This window comes from Mustela nivalis (genome assembly GCF_964662115.1).
Source record: "Mustela nivalis genome assembly, chromosome: 9".
NCBI classification, from domain to species: Eukaryota; Metazoa; Chordata; class Mammalia; order Carnivora; family Mustelidae; genus Mustela; species Mustela nivalis.
This window is the reverse complement of record NC_139028.1, coordinates 7,639,173-7,661,183: the sequence shown is the minus strand read 5'-3', so window position 1 is coordinate 7,661,183 and position 22,011 is coordinate 7,639,173. Positions and strand designations below refer to the sequence as shown.

The window sequence follows — 22,011 nt, the reverse complement described above, 5'->3', positions numbered from 1 at the left end:
CTTCTGTGTGGAAGCTGGAGATAAAGGTTATATGCAATTTGTGTTTCCGTCAGAGAGATGTTTTGTTAAGTTACAGTTCCGAGGCAGAAATGAGTGGAGAGCTTGCTGTCAGGGTTGTATTTCTACATAGGTGTCTTGTTTGGCACATTTTGGAATGAGACTGGGATGGTAGAAAGGGATATGGGGTGGGGCTGTGGGTTGCACCTTGGACACTGCATACATTGAGGGGTCCACGTTGATGCAGTCTTCATGGTAGAGCTGCAGTCAGGTTTACAGCAGGAAGTTGCATGGTCATATCTGTTGAGTTCGAGCTGACTGGTGGCAGGAGACTACTTAAAAAGTCATGTTTATGAGAAATAGAAGGGGAAAGGTATGCAAAAGAGGTAGGTGATCAAAGTGCAGGAATGGCAGATGGGGAAGGGTCACCTGGGGCAAAGGCACTGGCAACATCATACTTTGTCGGCTTAGAAATACGAAAATCCTTTGGGTTGACAGCCAACTAAGAGATAAGCAGGACATAAGGTATTGGTAGTAGGGGGAGAAAGTGTCATAACAGATAAATTAGACCATTTACATGGGTGTGCTCTCGACATCACATGTAGCCTTCCTCTTCCATCTCAACATATGACTTCATCTCCAGTCATACAGAAAAATTAGCAGCCATCCCACGGGACCTCCTCCATCCTGCTGATCATGATCCCATTCTTGTATTTGTCCCCTTCTCCTCCTCACCTGGTATAGGGAGGGGCTCTCCTTCCTCCTCGGGTTCAGTCTTCACTCTGGCTTGGAGTCCATGCCCTCCCGCCCTTCCAGGAGCCTGCGAGGATCCTCTCCCCTGCACTCCTTCCCATCACGCGCTCCTGTTTGATCCTCTCCCACTTGACTGCCCCACCTCTAGGTATTGCCCTGTCACTGTCACGCATCACAGCCAGTGCTCAGGGGTTGACTTGACTTTCCCACCTTCCACCCTTCAGGCCCTGTCGTTCCACTAAAGAGTTCTTACCAAAACTGTTTCTAAGTCAGCGCACCTGACCTTTCTCTGTCTCCTTACTCGACATCACAGTAGACCAAATGCTGTGCATTGCTTCCTGTCTTTCTTCTACCTCTCTGATGTGTCTCCTGTGCAAAGTCATGCTCCTGGTAGCCACTGAATGCTGATTATGGGCTCAGCCCTGTGTTCCTTTCTTTCCCTAGATGACCTTTTGTGCAGCTTCATGACCACCTATCAGCAGGTAAGGCAGATTCCTGTCTCTGGTCCACACGCCTCCTGAGCACCAGTTCTGTGTATCGGACTTGCTGACCTTTCTTCTCGGATGTGTCTGTGGCCCCTCAGACTCATCAGGTTCAAGACAGAATTCATGAGCACCTCCTCCACTGAAAACCACCTTTCTTATTTATTGCCTCTCTCGGTAAACACTTCATCCATTTAGCCTGGAGTCGGGAAACCAGAAGTCAACTCCTACTCTGTCACCTTTCCAAAATCTAGTCTGTCACACCAAGTCCTGTGGATTTCGCTTCCTAAACCTCTTGAGTCCATATACTTCTTTCCATCTCTTCTCGTACCTTTGCAGTGCGCCCTTGCCATCACACCATAGAAGCTTCTCACCCAGTCTCCATGCGCCTTCCTTGTCTTTCTGGCCCCTGGTCTACACTGCAGGCAAGCCACTCTTGTCAGAATGTGGATGTGATCTTGTATGTACCAGGTGACTGGTCAGTCCACCAGCTCTTGAAAAACTATTTTCCCATGCACTCGAACGTATTTCAAAGAGAATCAGTCCCCCATGGGGTAGTTTTCCTTGGTAGACAGTTTGTTTCTGCACTGAGCCATCTGCCTCCTTCGAATTTCTCTGTGTCAGTTCCTCTCTGGAACCTGTGGCTTCGTTGGCACCCTGGGTAGGCACATGATGACCTTTTCCATGAGAAGTGAAGGCAGGAGCCCTCTGGACGGTGAATGTATGTACCCTCATGTTCCATAGGTAAAAGAACCGTGTGTGGGGGTGGAGGGGTAAGTCCTTGAGGCTCCTCCCTGTTCTAATTGGGTGAACTGGGAATTTTGAGACAGGAAGCAGGCCCTGTGTGTCCTTGTTTGCAGGGAGCATGCATTCTGATGGACAAAACGGAAAAGGGGAAGAATGAGCAGCTGCTCAGATCTGTTTGTACTGTGCTGGCTGATTAGCTGTGACCTGCAGATGTGGGTCCCATCCTCGGCTCTTCTCTCTGCCTGCTTATGTCTGACTTGGGGCAAATCACTCGCCTCCGACCTTCTGTTTGCTTGTTAGTATAATGAGGTGGTGCTTATCTATGTGATCTTTGCCGGCTCCTCTGAAAAGACTCTAGTCCATCCTGGCTTGCAGATAAGGAAACTGAGGCCTGAGGTGTGATGACTTCCTTTAAAGCCACACAGCTAGTTGGGGCCAATCACAGGCCAGATCTCCTGACCCCCACACATCAGTCCTTGGAAATCCTACTGTAATATGTTCCTTTCCAGAGGCCACAGGTAGGAACTGAGGGAAGTGGGACAATCAGAACATTAAGAATAGCGCAGAAGATGGCACAATGTCCGCATGCCTTGGCACCTGCATTTCACCAATAGGGCCACCTCTTACCTTAGAAGAAGTTCCCACAGGGCTGGTGATCTGGATGCCTGACCTGGAGCTTAGCTATGGTAAATGGGACCAGAGGGAAGTGATGGCTGTTTGAGGTGGACTTTGTTGATGGTGGCTGGAGATAGCAGCTGACAGAGGAGGAAGAGGGAAGAGTGACAGATGGCAGATAGCCACAGGCCCGCAGGTCAGCCACTGTTGCCCAGGGTCGCCCATCCCCAGGAGCTGTCTTCGTATCACAGGAGCTGAGTGCTTACCCTGTGGGTTCTTAGTTCGATGTCACGTCTTGATGACAAGATTCCATTCTCTTCCGCATCAGTGTGAGACAGACATCGTAATGAAATTCTAATAAGTCAAATATGGAATGTAAGCCTGGAACTCATTTTATAGAGAAATTTTCTTATGTGAACTACTTTCCCTGATGGTAGAGGAGTTGTGACGATGTAACATCAGATAAAGTTTATCTGATTGGCACTTGTAAGAAGGGTTCCCGGCAAAAAAGAACTGTTTTTTGTTGTTGTTGTTGTTTTTGTCCTCCCTTTTGATCTTTCCTTTCCATTCCTTTTTTTTTTTTGTCTTGTGAGAGGTATTCTGATTTATAAAAAGATGCAACAAAAAGTAAAATGGTACAAGATAATCAGTTTCAAAACATAAAAAAGTGAGTGTCTTTAGCCATAGCTCAGAACAGAGGAACTGGGTAAGGAGAATTGCTTGTATGAACTGGCAACAAGAAAAGTTGGTAAAGGAGAGCTGAGGAACTCTATTAAGACATAGGAGTGAGGGGCTCCATCATCATCTGGCATTTGCTCAGTGTCATCTATATGGTTAGAGACGTCCATGATGGGAACTCCAGCAATCTTCTGGGTCTGGGTCAGCTGATGCCACAGTGTAACACTCTGAATTACTTTTGTACTGAGCAGTCATCTGCATAGTTTGTCTTGTGTGTACGTGGCAATCATTTGAATCTTGGCTCTTTCGCAATCCTTAGAGCCTCTTGATATTTTCACCCCGGTTTCTCAGTTTCAGCCATTACACAGTCAGTTGTACAACTGGTACACTTGGCACACAGCCCGTCCATCATTGACCGGTCAAGTTTGGCCTAAATAGAAAAGTTGATAAAGTCGGTACCAACCAGGATGTGGTAAGTCGGCCCAGCTGTGTGTTTATATTGGAAAAAGCAGGAGGGATGTTGGGGGACTTCTCTTTCCTTGAGTGCATGGGATCCTTCTTTTCTTTCTCAGAGAAGGATCTCAGAGCTAAGCATTCGCTTCCCGGTCACATACTTTCTTGCTTTCTCTTGCTTCCCCATGTTCACATCATGCCCATTTCTCCTTGCTTTTGATTTTCTAATTCACTCTTTGTAGTACCATAAAACTTATTTAAATAAAATGTTGGTCTACTAAGTTATTGATTATTAGTAAGTTCTTTGTTCAAAATTTGAGAGCAAGAAGTATTATGTAAATATATCTTTTTGTTATTTAACTAGTCTTACAACATTTAGCATCAAATTTCTTGAAACATTTAAACAAATTAATCACAAACTGGGACTTGGGCTCTTTCTTTCTTTCTTTTTTTTTTTTTTTAAGTAATCTCTATACCCAACATGGGACTTGAACTCACAACCCTGAGATCAAGACCTGCACGCTCCAGTGACTGAACGAGCCAGGTGCCCTTTGGGCTTTTTGTTTTTAAGTTCCTCAGGTGAGGGGGTGCCTTAGTGGCTCAGAGGGTTAAGCTTCTGCCTTCAGCTCAGGTCATGGTCTCAGGGTCCTGGGATCGAGCCCTGCATGGGACACTCTGCTCAGCATGGAGCATGATTCCCTCCCTCTCTGCCTACTTGTGATCTCTCTCTCTGTGTCAAATAAATAAATAAAATCTTAAAAAAAGGGGCGCCTGGGTGGCTCAGTGGGTTGAGCCGCTGCCTTCGGCTCAGGTCATGATCTCAGGGTCCTGGGATCGAGTCCCGCATCGGGCTCTCTGCTCAGCGGGGAGCCTGCTTCCCTCTCTCTCTCTCTGCCTGCCTCTCCATCTACTTGTGATTTCTCTCTGTCAAATAAATAAATAAAATCTTAAAAAAAAAAAAAGAATGCTTTCATTCTTAAAAAAAAAAAAAAAAATCTTAAAAAAAAAAAATTTCCTTAAGTGATTCTAATGTGTGACCAGTGTTGAGAACTCTAGCACTGGATAATTCCTTTAAATAGCTCAAGAAATTAATTTTGAAAAGCGAACTAAAAGCCTACATAGATTATGATTGGTGTTAAATTGAGGGGAAAAAAGAGATAAAGAGAAGAAACCAGCTGGAACAGAGTGTAATTAGGTACTCAAATATTTGTTAGATGGATAAATACATTTACGGAATGTAGGGTTTTTTTCTTTTTTTTTGTCTCTTCATAAATATGTCAAATGGGTATATAAATTCAACAAAGGAGTTTGATATAAAATTGATGAAAATGTTAGAACAGGGGGCGCCTGGGTGGCTCAGTGGATTAAGCCGCTGCCTTCGGCTCAGGTCATGATCTCAGGATCCTGGGATCGAGTCCCACATTGGGCTTTCTGCTCAGCAGGGAGCTTGCTTCCCTCTCTCTCTCTGGCTGCCTCTCTGTCTACTTGTGATTTCTCTCTGTCAAATAAATAAATCTTTAAAAAAAATACTATTTAAAAAAAATGTTAGAACAGAAGTTTTTTAGAATTTCAGTGTTACTATTTCATGATGCTTTTAAGATGATCTCTCTGTAAATGGTGGGAAGATCTTGTTAGCATATGTTTTTAATTTCTCAAGCTTGAATAATTTAGTCACCGAACAAAGATTTAGAATGAGTTTTGGGAGACACAAGTCCTAGATTATGTCTCCACCTAGCTGGGTCAGAGATTTGAGAGCAGGGGCTGGAGGGAAGAGCTCCAAGGACATTTTTGTATACATGCTGATACCTTGGGTGGGAACACTCTTCCCACACTTCCTGTGGCTAGCTTCTTTGTGTCATTTGGATCTCAACTCATTGTTCTATATTTCCTGGTTCATCCAAGTTAAAAGACATCCCATTTGTCACTCAGACCTTTACTGTGTCCTGTTTTCTTTTTAGCTGTGATCACTATTCATTAATCACTATTTGATCACTGTTCATTAATATAATGTTTGTTTACATATTTGTTTTCTCATTTCTGCATTAGAATATCTGCTCCTTAAAAGCAGAGACCTTGTCTTTTCTTTTCATGACTGTGTCCCCAGGTCTTAGAGCAGAGCTGGAGTTGCATGATAAATATTTGAGGAATATTTATGGGATATACAGGGACATTTATTCATCTCTGTTGTCCATTGTTTTCAAGAATGGTTGGAAACACACACATACGTGAGCTCACACAAACTTTCTATGTCTTTCATCCCCTATGTAGTGTGCAGATTAGTGCTTAACTATTTTGGTTTTTTGTCTCGATGAAATGGGACATGTTTCAGGGCAGAGATCATAAATTTCATATGCCCTCTTAGTCCTTCTCATCTTTACAGAGTGATGGTTCTGGGGATTCTGCTTCTCGTGGAGATAGTATATAGTGATTTTATAAGTCCATGTATCTGGGAAGGAGTGTTTTACTTCTTGGCAGTTTAGAGAACTTCAATCTTTCCAAATTCCATGTAATTTTCATAGCTACTAATTTCAGATTATTGGTAAGTTGTAAATGATTAATTCCCAGGTTAATTTGAATTAGTCTTTGTTTGCCATCCCTGATTGCAGCTAGTTAGTAAAGTAGCTAAACTTTTAAACTCTACTTGGTTTTAATTTTGAGTGATGTCACTGCTTCTCTGATGGTTAATGGTTCTTAATTACCTGCAGCTTGTCTGGTTTGCTCATTTATTTTCCTGTGTTCCAACACCTCTTGTGATCTCCCAACTTCTGGCCTTTTTGGGGATTTGTACTTGAACTGGATTCAGATAGGAAATACCCCTGAGTACAAAGAGAAGATATTTTTCTTCTAACTTCACTATCTCCTATTATTAATGTATTACATTGTTGTGGTACATGTGTTACAATGGTGAACCAGCATTGATACAGTATTAATTAATAATCCATGGTTTACATTAGGGTTCACTCCTCTTTCTAAAGTTCTGTGGGTTTTGACAAATGTATAATGTTATTTACCTACTGTTGGTATCTTAAAGCCTAGTTTCATTGCCTTGAAAAACCCTGTATCTCATCTATTTGTTTCTTCTCCTCTCTCTGCACCCTCCTCGCTCACCCCTCAGCGTCAGGATGTTTTTACTGTCTAGAGTTTTACCTTTTCAGAGGCACCTGGCTGGCTTAGTTGCTAGGGCATCTGACTCTTGATCTCGGGGTTGTGAGTTCTAGCCACCACATTGGGTATAGAGATGACCTAAAAAATAAATAAAAATAAAAATGTTGGTTAATTTTTACCTTTTCCAGAATGCCATAGAGTTGGAATCATATAGTATTTAGGCTTTGAGACTGGTCTTTCACTTAGCAATATGCATTTAAGGTTCTTCGAAGTCTTGTGGCTTAATAATTCATCTTTTAATTGTCGAATAATCCGTTGTGTGGGTGTGGCACAGTGTACCTGTTCACCTACTGAAGGAGATTGGATTGCTTCCAAGTTTGGGCGCTTCAGAGAATAAAGCTGCTGTAAACATCCGTGTGCAGGTTTTTGTGTGGACACTAGTTTTAAGCTCTTTTGGGTAAATACAAAGGAGCACAATTACTGATCTTATAGTGAGAATGTGTTTAGTTCTGTGAGAAACTGCCAAGCTGTCTCACACAGTGCCTCCCATTTTGCATTCTGACCAAACAGTGAATGAGAGTTCAGTTGTCCCACATCCTTGCTAGCATTTGGTATTACTAGTGCTTTGGATATTTTATATTCTACGTGATATGTAATAGTACCTTGTTTAAATTTGCAATTTTTAATGACATACAAAGTTGAGCATCTTTTCAGATCCTTTTTTTTTCTTTTTTAAAGATTCTATTTATTTATTAACAGCACAAGCACACGGAGAGGTAGCAGCAGGCAGCGGGAGAGGGAAAAAAGCAGGCTCCTCGCTGAGCCGGGGGCCCAGTGTGGGGTTCAGTCCCAGGACCTGAGCTAAAGGCAGATGCTTAACTGACTGGGTTTCCCAGCCACCGCTCTTTTCACATTTTTAAATTAGGTTTGATTTCTTGTTGCTACTAAGACATCTTTATATTATATTTCTTATTTTAAGTCCTTTACCATGGATGTGTTTTGCAGATATTTTCTCTACTCTGTGACTGGTCTTTTCATTCTCTCTCTCTTTTTTTTTTATTTTTAAGATTTTATTTATTTATCAGTCAGAGAGAGAGCGAGCGAGAGTGAGCACAGGCAGACAGAGTGGAAGGCAGAGTCAGAGGGTGAAGCAGGCTCCCTGTGGAGCAAGGATCCCGATGTGGGACTCGATCCTAGGACTCTGGGATCATGACCTGAGCCGAAGGCAGCTGCTTAACCAACTGAGCCACTCAGGCATCCCGTCTTTTCATTCTCTTAACAGTGTCTTTTACAGAGAAGTTTAATTTTAACAAAGTCCCTCTCATCAATTTTTTTCTTTCGTAGATCATGCTTTTGGTTTTATATCTGAAAAGTCATTGCCAAATCCAAGGATCCCTACATTTTTTCTTATGTCATCTTTAAGAAGTTTTGCATTTTACGTTTAGGTTTTGTGAAAGGTGTGAAAAGTTTGTTTTTATTCTTTTCATTTGTTTGTTTTTTCTTATCAATGTCCCATTGTTCGGTTCCATTTGTTGAAGACTGTCCTTGCCATTGAGTTGCCTTTGCCTGTGTGTGTCGATGTTTTTCTGGGCTCTCCACTCTGTTCCAAGCACCTGTCTCTTTTGCCAGGCACCTTCTGTCTTAATCACTATAGCTTTAATAGTAAGTCTTGAGATTGGGTGGTGGCAATCCTCAATTTCCTTTTTTTCCCCGCTCTTTAATATTTTGTTGACTACTCTGGGACTCTTGGTTTTCCAGTTTTCCATCCAAATTTTAGAGTCAACATGTTGGTATCCACAGAATAACTTCCTGGCATTTTGATTGGGATTGCATTGAGTCTGTCAATCAGTTTGGGAAGAACTGACCTCTTAACAGTATTGAGTGTTCTTACCCAAGATTATGGACTTTCTTTCCACTTCACATCTTACCTTGCTTGTTATCTTTCATCAGAATTTTATACTTTTTCTCATATAGATCTTGTGCATATTTCGTTAGATTTGCACCTAAGTATTAATTTTTTTGGTATGCTAATGTAAATGGTCTTGTGTTTTTAACTTCAAATTCCACTTGTACATTGCTGGTATATACGAAAGCAATTGACTTTTTAAATTTTTTAATTAAAATTCAATCTCGTTAACATATAGTGTACTTTTAGTTTCATGGTTAGAATTTCGTGATTCATTGGTTGCATACAACACCCAGAGCTCATCCCAACAAGTGCCCTCCTCAATACCCCTCACCCAGTTACCCCAACTTTCCCCTCTCCAGTAACCCTGTTTGTTTCCTGTAGTTAAGTCTCTTGTGATTTGCCTCCCTGTCTGTTTCTATTTTTCCTTCCCTTCTCCTATATTCATCTGTTGTTTCTTAAGTTCCATATGTGACTGAAACTATATGGTATTTGTCTTCCTCTAGTTCCATCCATGTCCTTGCAAATGGCAAGATTTTGTTCTTTTTGATGGCTGAGTAATGTGTGTGTGTGTGTGTGTGTGTGTGTGTATGTATACCACATCTTCTTTATCCATTCATCTGTTGATGGACATCTGGGCTCTTTCAATAGTTTGACTATAAACATCGGGGTGCTTTTGCCCCTTCAAATCACTTTGTGTACTTTGGATAAACATCTAATAGCGCAATTGCTAAGTTGTTGGGTTGTTACATTTTTAACTTTTTGAGGAGCCTCCATACTGTTTTCCAGAGTTGCATTCCCACCAACAGTGTAGGAGGATTCCCCTTTCTCCACATCCTCGCCAACATCTGTTGTTTCCTGACTTGTTAATTTTAGCCATTTTGACTGATGTAAGGTGGTGTCTCATTGTGGGTTTGATTTGTATTTCCCTGATGCTGAGTGATGTGGAGCCCTTTTTCATTTGTCTGTTGGCCATTTGGATGTCTTCTTTGGTCTGTTCATGTCTTCTGTCCATTTCTTGACTGGATTTTTTTGTTTTTTGGATGTTGAGTTTGATAAATTCTTTATAAATTTTGAATACTGGCCCTTTGTCTGATACATCATTGGAAAGCAATTGACTTCTGTATTTTAACTGTGTATTGTGCAGACTTGCTATAATCACTTGACTAGTTTCAGAAGGGTGTGGGGTGTGAAGTCTTTGTATTTTCTGTAGACAGTCATGTCATCTATGAACAAAGTTTTATTCTTTCCCAGGTTGTATATATTTTGTTTCCTTTTCTTACCTTATTTCATTAGTTTGGCCTTCCAGTATAGTATTGAATAGTAGTAGTAGGAGGGACATCCTTGCCTTGATTCCCTGTCTTCTATTTTCTCAGTATTAATATCATGTTAGCTGTGGATTTTTGGAGACATTCTTTATCAAGTTGAGGAAGTCCTCCTATTCCTAGTTTCCTGAGGGTTAATAATGAAGAGGTGTGGATTTTGTTAAATGTTTTTTTTCCTCCCTTCATTGATATGATCATGTGATTTTTTTTTCTGTTGATATGATGGATCACATTGATTTTCTAATGTTGAACATTTTCTAATGTTGCATACCTGGAATAAATCCTACATGACCCTGGTGTATAATTTTTAATATAGTGTTTGCTTTTATTTGCTAATTTTTGTTGAAGATTTTTGTGTCTGTGTTCATGAGAGATACTAGTTTGTAGTTTCTTTTCTTGTAGTATTGGTTTTGGTGTCAGGGTAATAATGATCTCCTAGAATGATTTAGGAAGTATTCCTTTTAGTTTTACTTTCTGGAAGAGATTTTAGAGAATTGTGTAGTATTCCACAAATGTTTGGTTGAATTTACAGTGATTGGGATTGTTAGCAGTAGCCCTCCCTTCTTTCATCTGACATTAGTAATTTATGTCTTCTACCTTTTTTTCTTTGTTTGCCTGGCTAAGGGTGTATCTGTTTTATTGATGTTTTCAAAGAAACAGACTTGGGGTTTATTGATTTAAAAAAAAATTCCTGGTTTTAATTACATTGATTTCTGCTCTAATTTTTATTTTTTTCTACTTCCTTTAGGGTTTTTTTTTTTAAAATGATTTTATTTGACACAGAGAGAGTCAGTGAGAGAGGGAATACAGGCAGGAGAAATGGGAGACAGAGAAGCAGCCTCCCTGAGCAGGAAGCTCTGATGCAGGGCTCTGTCCCAGGACCCTAGGACCATGTCCTGAGCCAAAGGCAGATGATTAACCAACTGAACCACCCAGGAGCCCCTCCTTACTTTAGATTTGATTTTGTTGTTGTTGCCTAAAATGGAAGCTTAGATTATTGACTTTAATCTTTTTTTTTCTAATATTTGCATTCAGTACTGTATTTTCCCTTTAAGCAGCATTCCATACATTTTGCTACATTGTATTTTGTTGAGACTGGTCTCCTGTCATTTAGAAGTGTGTCATTTAATCTCCATGTATTTTGGACTTCTTCAGCTATCTTCTGTTACTGATTTTTAATTCCATTGCGGTCTGAGAACATACTTGGTATAATTTTTATTTTTAAAAATTTGTTGTGTTTTGTGGCTCAGAATTATTCTGTCTTGATGAGTGTTCCATATGAGCTTAAGAAGAATGTGTGTTGCACTATTACTGGGTGAAATTGTCTGTGTACATCTGTTGTACAGTAATTGATGGTGGTGTTAAGTGTGCCATGTCTGGACTGAATGTCCACATCTGTCAGATCCTTGTTGCCCTGCTGCTGAATCGGCCCATTAATGATGGAGAAGTGTTGAAGTCACCAGCTGTGATAATGGAATTGTTTATTTCTCCCTGCAGTTCTGTTAGATTGTGTCTCACCTGTGTTGATCAGGCACACATACGTTAAGGATAATTGTGTCTTCTTGGTCAGTCAATTTCTTTATCAATATGTAATGCTGCTCTTTATGCCTGATAATTTTCCTTCTCTGAAATCTGCTTTGTCTGAAATTTATGTAGCTATGCCATTGTTCCTGTGATTAGTGTTACTTTGGATTTTTTTTAATGTATCCTAGCATTTAACTTGTTGATATTTAAATTGTTTCATTTTTCATCAAAATATAATTCACAAAGCATAATAGTTGCCATCTTAAAGTGTACTCTTCTCTGGTTTTTAGTATATTTACTGTGTATATGGTACATACGTCACTTCTGTCTAATTCCAGAATGCTTCCATCACCTGAAAAATAAACCTCTTAGTTCCAATTCTCCCCTCCCCTTATTCCCTGGCAATCATGAATCTACTTTCTGTTTTTATGGATTTGCCTTTTCTGGAACATCTCATATCAGTGGAATTGTATAACACGTGACCTGTTGTGTCTGGCTTCCTTTAACCTGAGAGTAGAATGTTTTCAGACTTCACTCGTGTTGTAGCATGTAACAGTTTATTCCTTTTTATGGTTGTGTAAGAGGCTCTTCCACATTTTATGTAGCCATTCATCAGTTGATGGACGTTGGGTATATACTCTTTTGGCTGTTACGAGCAGCACTGCTGTGCACATTCATGTACAGGTTGTGGCAGAAACATCTGTTGTCAGTTCTGTCGGTGTCATACCCCTAGACGTAGAACTGCTGGGTAATTGTACGTGTGTAACTTCTTGAGGAGCTACCGAGCTTTTTGCTGCCTTAGCCACACTGTTTTACATTCTCACCGACAATACAGGAGGGTTCCAGCTTCTCCGCCTTCTTGCCAGCACTTTTCTTTCTTTTTTTTTTCTTTTTCTTTTTCTTATTTTACCATAGTTGTCCTAGTGGGTGTGACGTGGCATCTGCATGTGCTTTTGATTCGCATTTCCCCAATGACTAAGGATGTCGAACATCCTGACATGTGCTCTTGACCGTCTGTGTATCATCTTTGGAGAAATGTCTATTCAAAAGTCTTTGGCTTGTTTTTAAATTAGGTTATTTGTCTTTTTGTTGTTGAGTTCTAAGAGTATATTTGCATATTCTGGTTATTAGGTCCTTGTCAGACAAATGATTTGCAGATACTCTCACCCATTCTGTGGGTTGTCTTTTCACGTTCTCCATAGTGTCCTTTGACACACGAAAGTTTTTATTTTGATCAAGTTCAGCTTATCTAATATTTCTTATTGCTTTGTGTATCATGTCTAAGAAAACTTTTCCCGATCCAAAGTCATACAGATTTTCACCTGTTTTCTCTGAGTATTACAGTTTTTACTCTTACATTTAAATCTTTGATCCATTTTGAGTTATATTTTTGTGTATGTGTGATGTTGCTGTTCCAAGTTCATTTTTTTGCATGTAGATATTCACTTGTCCCAGTATTAGGCACTCGAAAAGACTGTTTTTCCCCCCATTAAATGGTCTTGGCATCCTTGTGAAAAATCAGTTGACCATAAATGTATGGGTTGTAAATACTTTCTTTTGAATACTTGGGAAATCTACACTATAAAGTAAAACCATTCCTAAAGTAGTAAAACCATTCTGGGTTAAGGGAAATGGGTCTCTATTATGGCACTGTGAGTTTGGGTTTGCTTTTCACAGCAAACGCTGCCTAACCCAGTATTCACAGATGTTCTGAGTTATTTAGTCATGTGTTATGCAACTTTTGTTTATCTGAGAACAAATGCATAAATGGTAAGTTGAGTACTAATATCACCTAATAGCATTTGTTCACTGAGGCTAAGTTATATGATTTATTTATTTATTTATTTATTTAAGATTTTTATTTGAGAGTGAGAGAGTGCGGGAGCAGGAGGAAGGGACAGAGGGAGAAGCAGGCTCCTTGCTCAGCAGAGCGCCTGATGTGGAACTCAAACCCAAGAGACTGGGATCATGACCTGAGCCAAAGGCAGATGCTTAACCACATAGGCACCCCAGTTATACAGTTTAGAATGCCATCATGAAGTTCAAGAACTTCAACAATGTGTAACTGAGGCAGGGAAAGTGATCGACCTAAAGGTATACAGTTGGTGAGTAGGATGACCAGGATTATGAACCGAGACCCCCTCCCGTGATGTACTACATAACTATGATGTAAGGTCTGAGATGGTCTCAGGAGAGAAAGGTCCAGGCTAATTTGGTCACCAGGGTAAGGAGCAGGTGGCTCTCTGTAGATGACTGTGAAATTACGGTTTGGTATGAAGTCCTTCTCTCCGACACTAGCAGGGTCAGTCTTTGGTTGATTAACTAAAAAAGTCAGTTTAAACAAGTACTCTTAGAGAATGGTACATACAGTTTTTAGCATTTTATTTGGAAAAAATATATGTACATTTATTCTCCATTGAAACAGTGCCAGGTCTTTTCTCTGGAAACTGGCATGCAGATTAGATTTCTGAGTTATCACAGCACTTGGGTCGCTCAATAGGTTAGGCATCTACCTTCGGTTCAGGTCATGACCTCGGGGTCCTGGGATGGAGTCCCGCATTGGGCTCCCTATTCAGCAGGGAATCTCCTCCCATTGCCCCTTTCCCTGCTCATACTGTCTGTCTGTGTCTCAAATAAATAAAAAGAATCTTTAAAAAAAGCTTTCTATGTTGTCTTTTTTTGCATTCAGTTTCAGTTTCTTTAACTGAATTGAGTGAGAATCCTGTGATCACTCCCTCCCTGCCTGGTACTTGGTCATCTCACCCATACCTAACTTAGCAAAAATTTTCCTTTGATTTCTTTGTATCAAATCTTTCCAAAGTAGCTGTGTTAGTTTTCAAAAGAACAGTGATTTTTTTTTGCAGTCATATTTTGTTGGTTTACATAGTGTTTAATGAAAAGTAAGTGTAGGTGTCCTTAACTAGTTTGGGAATCATCACATTTGATTCTTGCTGACTAAACAGGTCATGGAGTAGCAGAGTCACAGGGGAATTAGATAGTAATTTATTGCCTCTAAGCATATAAGCCTACCGGGGTATCACAGAATTGTAAAGGGGAAACACAGGATAGCTAATCCTGTGAGACCAATACTTGGAAATAGGTTATGAAAGATTTGGAACATCTGTTCAATGGGACACTCAGCATGCACATAAAATATTAATAGAAATGTATGTGTTTTATGTAAAGACATTCAAGTTATATTTTTAGATGGGAAATTTTTTTTAATAGAATGGGTTTTTATTTTTTTTATTCTTTTTTAAAGATTTTATTTATTTATTTGACAGAGAGAGAGAGAGGTCACAAGGAGGCAGAGAGACAGGCAGAGAGGGGGGGGAAAGTAGGCTCCCGGCTGAGCAGAGAGCCTGATGTGAGGCTTGATCTCAGGACCCTGAGATATGACCTGAGCTGAAGGCAGAGGCTTAACCCACTGAGCCACCCAGGTGCCCCTAGATGGGAAATAGTTTAGAAGAGCATGAATATTTGTGTGTGTGTGTGTGTGTGTGTGTGTGTACACATGTGTGTGTGTGTACACATATGTGTGTGTACACACATACATAGAGAAGGTCTGGGGTTTCCATTCAAGATGGAAAAAACCCTACAACTAGCTGAGTGACTACTACACATTAGGTGAGTAAGGAAAAAAACCTATGTTGAAGTAAGAATCAGTCTTGCCATAACCCCACCCCTGGTACAGCGACCTGGGATTGGGAGGGTACTCAAAACCCCAGGCTTCTCCCTGAGGAGCAAAGGGTTTGAGCCCCACTTCTGGCACCCCAACTTCCAAGACATACATCTAAGAGACAAGACCCCAAAACATCCAGCTTTGAAAGCCATCAGAGCTTGCACCCATGAGACCCACTAGGCTATAGCAAACTGAGAAACAGTTCTTAAAGCAGTCGGGCGAGTAGACTGACCCACCCTGGAACTCAGCACAGAAGCAGCAGACTGAAATGGGTTCAGATTTCTGTGAAAGAGGCTCATTTGCTTATCTTAAAGCCCTGAGGGGCAGGCATCTAATTTAACATGGATCTGGGAGCCTAGTAAGGTATTCTCCAAAGATGGAGCTGATGGGTACCATCTTTGCGCTGTCCCTCTACCTCGCTTCTGCTTTCTGGTATCTCCTGGAAAGGAGCTTGAATGCTCGTATGATGCCCCGAGGTTTGCAGTTGCTACCCAGGGTATACCTCTAGATCACCTGGCTCTAGCGGCCAGCAAGACTCACACTCACGGTAGTGAGTATCACAGTATTTACAACACCCAAGACTTGGAAATAACTAAAGTGTCCACCAACGGGGTGAATAGATAAAGAAAATGTGTGTGTATACGATGGAATATTACTCAACCATAAAAAGAAGGAAGTCTTGCCATTTGCAACAACCTTGAGGATATTGTGCTGAGTGAAATAAGTCAGAGAAAGAGAAATACTGTATGATCTCCCTCACATGTGGAATCTAAAAAACAAAACAAAATGAAGTCATAGAGAACAGATTGGTGGTTGCCAGAGGCGAGGTTGTGGAGGAAATAGATGAAGGGGTCCAGTGGTATAAACTTCCAGTTAATAAGATAAGCCTTGGGGATGTAATGTACATCATAGTGACTGTAGTAAATAATACTGTGTATTATTGTATATTAATTTTATTATTTTTTATTAGAAATATGTATTATTAGCCCCAGGGTTACAGGTCTGTGAATTGTCAGGCTTACACACTTCCCAGCACTCACCGTAGTACATACCTTCCCCAATGTCCACAACCCCACCACCCTCTCCCTACACCCCTCCCCCCAGCAACCCTCAGTTTGTTTTGTGAGATTAAGAGTCTCTTATTGTTTGTCTCCCTCTCAATCCAATCTTTTTTTTTTTAAAGGTTTTATTTATTTATTGGACAGACAGAAATCACAAGTAGGCAGAGAGGCAGGCAGAGAGAGAGGAGGAAGCAGGATCCCTGTTCAGCAGAGAGCCTGATGTGGGGCTCAATTCCAGGACCCTGTGATCATGACCTGAGCCAAAGGCAGAGGCTTTAACCCACTGAGCCACCCAGGTGCCCCCCTCCGAATCCAATCTTGTTTCATTTTTCCTTCCCTACCCCCACACCCCCCACTTTGCCTCTCAAATTCCTCATATCAGGGAGATTGTATGATAATTGTCTTTCTCTGATTATTTCACTCAGCATACCCTCTAGTTCCATCCACGTCATTGCACATGGCAAGATTTCATTTCTTTTGATGGCTGCATAGTATATATATATATATATATATTTTTTTTTTTTTAAGATTTTATTTATTTATTTATTTGACAGAGATCACAAGTAGGAAGAGAGGCAGGCATAGAGAGAGGAAGAAACAGGCTCCCTGCTGAGGAGAGAGCCTGATGTGGGGCTCGATCCCAGGACCCTGGAATCATGACCTGAGCCGAAGGCAGAGGCCTTAACTCACTGAGCTACCCAGGTGCTGTATATTATTATATATTTAAAGTTGCTAAAGCTTAAGAGTTCTTAGCACAAGAAAAAAAATGTGTATGTTTGGTGATGGATGTTAACTAGTCTTAGGGTGATCATTTCACAACAGATAAAAATATGGAATTTTTATGTTGTACGCCTGAAACTAACATGTGTCCATTATATGTCAGTTTCTTTAAAAAGTAATTGATATTTTATTTTTTAAAAAATTATTTATTTATTAGACAGAGATCACAAGTAGGCAGAGAGGCAGGCAGAGAGAGAGACAGGGAAGCAGGCTCCCTGCTGAGCAGAAAGCCCAATGCAGGGCTTGAACCCATAACCCTGGGATCATGACCTGAGCTAACGACAGAGGCCTTAACCCACTGAACCAGCCAGGCACCCCAAAAGTAATTTATATTTTAAAGAGAAAGACTAGGGCACCTGAGTGTCTCAGTCAGTTAAGCGTCTGCCTTCGGTTGAGATCTTGATTTCAGGGTCTTGGAATGAACCCTGGCATCAGGCTCCCAGCTCAGCAGAGAGCCGGCTTCTCCCTCTGCCCCTCCTCCCACTTGTTCTCTCCATCTCTCTCTCTCAAATAAATAAAATCTTAAAAAAAAAAAAAAGTAAAGAGAAAGACCAAAACAAAGTCTGGAAGGATGTGAATCGCTGTGTTAATTAGTGAAGAAAAATAAATATTAACAGTGCTTAACTGCAGAGCATTAGAGAGTGGGTGATTTTTTTTTCTCTCTCTTACATAAGTATTTCTTGGTTGGTTGAAAGTTTGACAGTGAACATTTGTTACTTTTAAAATTAAGAAGGGGCGCCTGGGTGGCTCAGGGGGTTAAGCCTCTGCCTTCGGCTCAGGTCGTGATCTCAGGGTCCTGGGATCCAGCCAGGCATCAGGCTCTCTGCTCAGCGGGGAGCCTGCTTCCCCCTTCTCTCTCTCTGCCTGCCTCTCTCCCTACTTGCGGTCTCTCTATCTCTGTGTCCAATAAATAAATAAAAACTTTAAAAAAAATAAAATAAAATAAAATTAAGAAGAAAAAGCTGTTTCTATTTTGAGAAGAGCCTCTTTGAAATGTATAATTAAAAGAAATAAAATGCCTGTAGAGTTAGGCAACTGGAGAGAATGGTCTTGGTGAGGGGCCCCCTTTCCCATAATCTTAGGAAGTGAGCAGACCCCCTGATGTCCCTGTGTGTGTTCCCCTGCAGTAATACGGTCTCTTATTCTTTCTCTGATCTTATTTTTCTATGTAAAATGTGGTATCAGTGCAATCATTTTTTCTTTCTGGTTTGATTTTCAGGAAGATTTCGACGTCGATCACTTTGTGTCTGACTGTAGGAAGCGTGTCCAGCTGGAGGAACTAAGAGGAGATCTGGAACTCTACTATAAACTTTTAAAACAGCCATGGTCGAGCTCATCAACAAGGATTATGCAGATTTTGTCAACCTTTCCACAAACTTGGTAAACCTGAAATTCACAATCCTACACACACACACACACACACACACATTTTCTCTCTCCTTCATATTTATTAAAAGGGCAGAGTTTTTAGAAACCTTTCAGTTGATTACCCCACCAACCCCACCAGAAACTTGAAGAAATTACCAATTTCATTAATAAAAGAACTAAACTTTTTGGAATACATTTTTTTGTTTGTTTTAGTTTTCATTCATTTAAGGTTGCTCTAGTTTGATTATGTTTCAAATTCATTAGTCAACAGTGAAAAGTAAAGGATAATAATACCCAAGGGGTTGTTTTATTAGTTGCTAAGTGATTACCCTGAAGTCTTCCTTGATTTAGACTAATTTGTAGGAGCAAATGTCCACAACTCTTACAATGTTTAATTACTCCCAGGTATATCTGTTAGCCAGAGCTAGGTTGAGGGAACATTGGCCAATATTGATATTTAAAAAGTTTGGTTTTATAAAAATATAAGAATGATTTGCAGTGAGCTTATCAATTGTTTGTAAAAGCTGTTTAGAAATGTTGAATTTTGTTACTTGGCAGAAAAGTCTCCTTGTTGATGCTTCATTTTGTTTTAAATCTGTTTGTCCAGAGAAGCACAGAAAGTTGCAGCTCCGTGGGAATTTCAAGAAGCATTAAAATTAATGATGCACATTTGCTTTTGGGAAATATACCACTAAGATAAATATCCCAATAGGATTAAAAACCTAGAAAATTTTACTTCTGTTTAATTTTTATTTTTCTCAAGGCTTATAATAATGTTTAAGAGAGATGTAGCCCATCAGACTTTCACATCAGCTGGCTGAGTATCATCAATTACAGACAGAGAACTGTTCACCTTCTGTGAAAATTTTTCACATTCATTTAAAATGTCATCTAAAGGCAAATTGTTCTTTTTTTTTTTTTTTAAAGATTTTATTTATTTATCAAAGAGAGAGAGGGGGAGAGAGCGAGCACAGGCAGACAGAATGGCAGGCAGAGGCAGAGGGAGAAGCAGGCTCCCTGCTGAGCAAGGAGCCCGATGTGGGACTCGATCCCAGGACGCTGGGATCATGACCTGAGCCGAAGGCAGCTGCTTAACCAACTGAGCCACCCAGGCGTCCCTAAAGGCAAATTGTTCTTAAGGAAACTTTCGTTTCTCATGACTTCCCTTATTTTTATAGTTCCATGTATTTCAACAGATTTTTTTCATATTCTATGAACAACATTAATGGCCAAATAACACTTCTGTTGTTTAGCTAGTTATGTAACAAAATACGGTTGTGCCAAAAAAATAACTTAAATCTGGTACTGCTTTGATCGTTAAATAGATACGTCACTATTACTCCTTATCGTGATGTGTTTGTGCCAACCTGGTTTTGCCTTTAGGTTGGCATGGGCAAAGCCCTCAATGAACTTTCTGTGCCTTTGGGACAGTTACGAGAAGTTCTGGTAAGTCCCCAATTAATGAAAACAGTCTGCTGTGACGCCTGTTGTCCTCGTCGGCTTTTCTCTAAGAATTCTTTTCATCTGTTAGTTTGGTGGTACTGGTGGTTGTATTTTAACGGTTCATGATTATAATATTCACCTTCAGAAGAGTTGTAAATGATTTTGGTTTTGCATATGCTAAAAACCTAAAAAAACATGTTCGATTTGAAGAAGACATATTCTCAGAGTAGACAACCTTAAAATTTCAGGGGAGAGGAAGCATATTTCCAAATTCAACTTATTAATGTCACTTTGGTCATATGTAAGTGGTTTCTAACTTACAAATGACTTGTATTTTAACAGTTTGTAATCTTGTAAATATCCCCCCCACCCCACGTAATCTACATGTGGTTAGGTTCCTGGGCTGATCTACAAAAACTGTGTAATCCCTAATGGAACTGAAGGATAATATAAATAAAATGTAATACTTAATAAATGTTACATTTGCATGTTCTCTCAGAAAAATCTCTGTTGTGGGAATGGGACTCCCCACCTCTAAGCCATTGGGAATAGGAACTCCACCTGGGTGAACAGTGGAGGGGCAGTTGTGGCATCACTTCTAACAGAAAACTGTGCTGCCCTGTCTCCCCCCCCCCCCGGCCCCCCCCATCTGTGTCTGGTGCCCTGACTTACGGCCTCTGTCCGTTCTGATGCCCTGTCGTAAACTTGTCATAAACGACACCATCCTTCCTTGTCTGTCTCCTCTAGCTTGAGTGGCCTCGTGCATCCCTCCCCTAAGACAGTGCCTGCATCCTAGAGAGAATATAAGGAGAACATAATTTAAGGGAAGACACAGTACATGGTTAGAACCAAGAAAAATGTGGAGTAATGGAAATATCAGTGCTGAGAAGCCTAGGGGAGGGGCAGGCAGGAAAGAGTTCGTGAAACAGGTAAAAATCTTGAGTTGTGCCTTGAGGTAGCCAATACTTTCCATGGTTTATGTCTCATTTGAATTTTACAAGATCTTGTTAAAGGTAATTTTCCTTGGAATGGAAGGGATTTTCGTGGTCCGCTGCTGGATTCCACACCAGCCGCTGTGGGGCTCTCCCACTGCCTCCTTGGTGTGCCTCTTCCTCCCGGGGCCTCATAGTGGTGTTGTTTCCCAAGCCTAGCCTTCCTTTGGCCTCCCACTCTTCTCTCCCTGGAGGCAGATTTGCTCTACTCACACAGGCTCCCGTCCCACCTCACCCCCTGCCATCACCGTATCCCTTCCTTTTCCATGGCCTGTTTTTTTTTTTTTTTTTTTTAAGATTTTATTTATTTATTTGACAGAGATCACAAGTAGGCAGAGAGGCAGACAGAGAGAGAGAGGAGGAAGCAGGCTCCCTTCCGAGCAGAGAGCCCGATGCGGGACTCGATCCCAGGACCCTGAGATCATGACCTGAGCCGAAGGCAGCGGCTTAACCCACTGAGCCACCCAGGCGCCCCACCATGGCCTGTTTTTATGGCCACTTTGGTCCTGCTCAGCCACAGGCCTGACCTGCCTTTCTGGTCCCAACTCTGAAGCTGTTCTGTGAGATTCTCAGACCTCTGAGGGATACGACTATATCTGTCTTTATTGTATCCCTGTGGGCTGCCACAATACTGACATCCAGGAGGTGTTTCATAATGTTGATGGAGTGAATTAATTCACCTTCCTGTGGAATTTTTGTGATCTGCCTACTTCATTCTAGTTGTTTCTGTTAACCTTTGTTTTGGCCCTAATTCCTAATTATCTCTTTATTCATTAGCTTCTGGACATGTTTCTCTACCTCTGTGCTCTGCCTTTTTCTGGTCTTCTGTTCTTCATTCTTGATTCCTGGTATTTCCATACCCACATTTCATCATCATGCATCAGTGCTTTGACATTCTCTCGTTCTCCAAAATATGCAGAATCTAAAGACCTCATCTCAGTGAAGTTGGCCCTCCATTCCTATTTTTGCTTCTCTCCAGAAGGAAGCCTGCAGTGCACATGGTGTGTGCCTGTCTGACCCTGCCCCTGAGTATGTCTGCACTTACATCTGCTCCCCATCCCCTCCCCACCTCGGCAGCTGTGTACACATGGCTTTCAGAG

At 40.9% G+C, this 22,011-nt stretch overlaps 1 protein-coding gene and 2 long non-coding RNA genes across 17 annotated transcripts in view; 1 reads left to right on the top strand and 2 right to left on the bottom strand.

The window, feature by feature from the left end:
* LOC309841112 (conserved oligomeric Golgi complex subunit 2-like) overlaps window positions 1-22,011 on the top strand; it is a 680,432-nt gene that overhangs the window by 1,805 nt on the left and 656,616 nt on the right. For 9 of the 14 annotated variants that reach the window (XR_014298930.1, XR_014298931.1, XR_014298933.1 and 6 more), the window contains exons 2-3: window positions 18,328-18,488; window positions 19,860-19,922. The exons of 1 other annotated variant lie outside the window; for it this stretch is intronic. Coding sequence is in view for 2 of the 13 variants with exons in the window: in XM_082684012.1 (XP_082540138.1) it covers window positions 18,328-18,488; window positions 19,860-19,922 (224 nt within the window). In the remaining 11 variants the exon portion in view is untranslated. Of the gene's footprint in view, window positions 1-18,327; window positions 18,489-19,859; window positions 19,923-20,666; window positions 20,790-22,011 lie in introns of those variants that run through there. 4 more of the 14 variants (XR_014298934.1, XR_014298939.1, XM_082684013.1 and 1 more) reach the window with 2 other exon arrangements.
* Window positions 1-22,011, bottom strand: part of LOC309841120 — a 209,377-nt gene that overhangs the window by 7,422 nt on the left and 179,944 nt on the right. The window lies entirely within an intron of this gene.
* LOC309841131 lies at window positions 3,588-20,677 on the bottom strand. Its single transcript, XR_014298964.1, has 3 exons — window positions 20,592-20,677; window positions 6,873-6,968; window positions 3,588-3,702 (listed from the first exon to the last, which is right to left on the bottom strand). It is a non-coding gene; the product is annotated as an uncharacterized lncRNA (long non-coding RNA).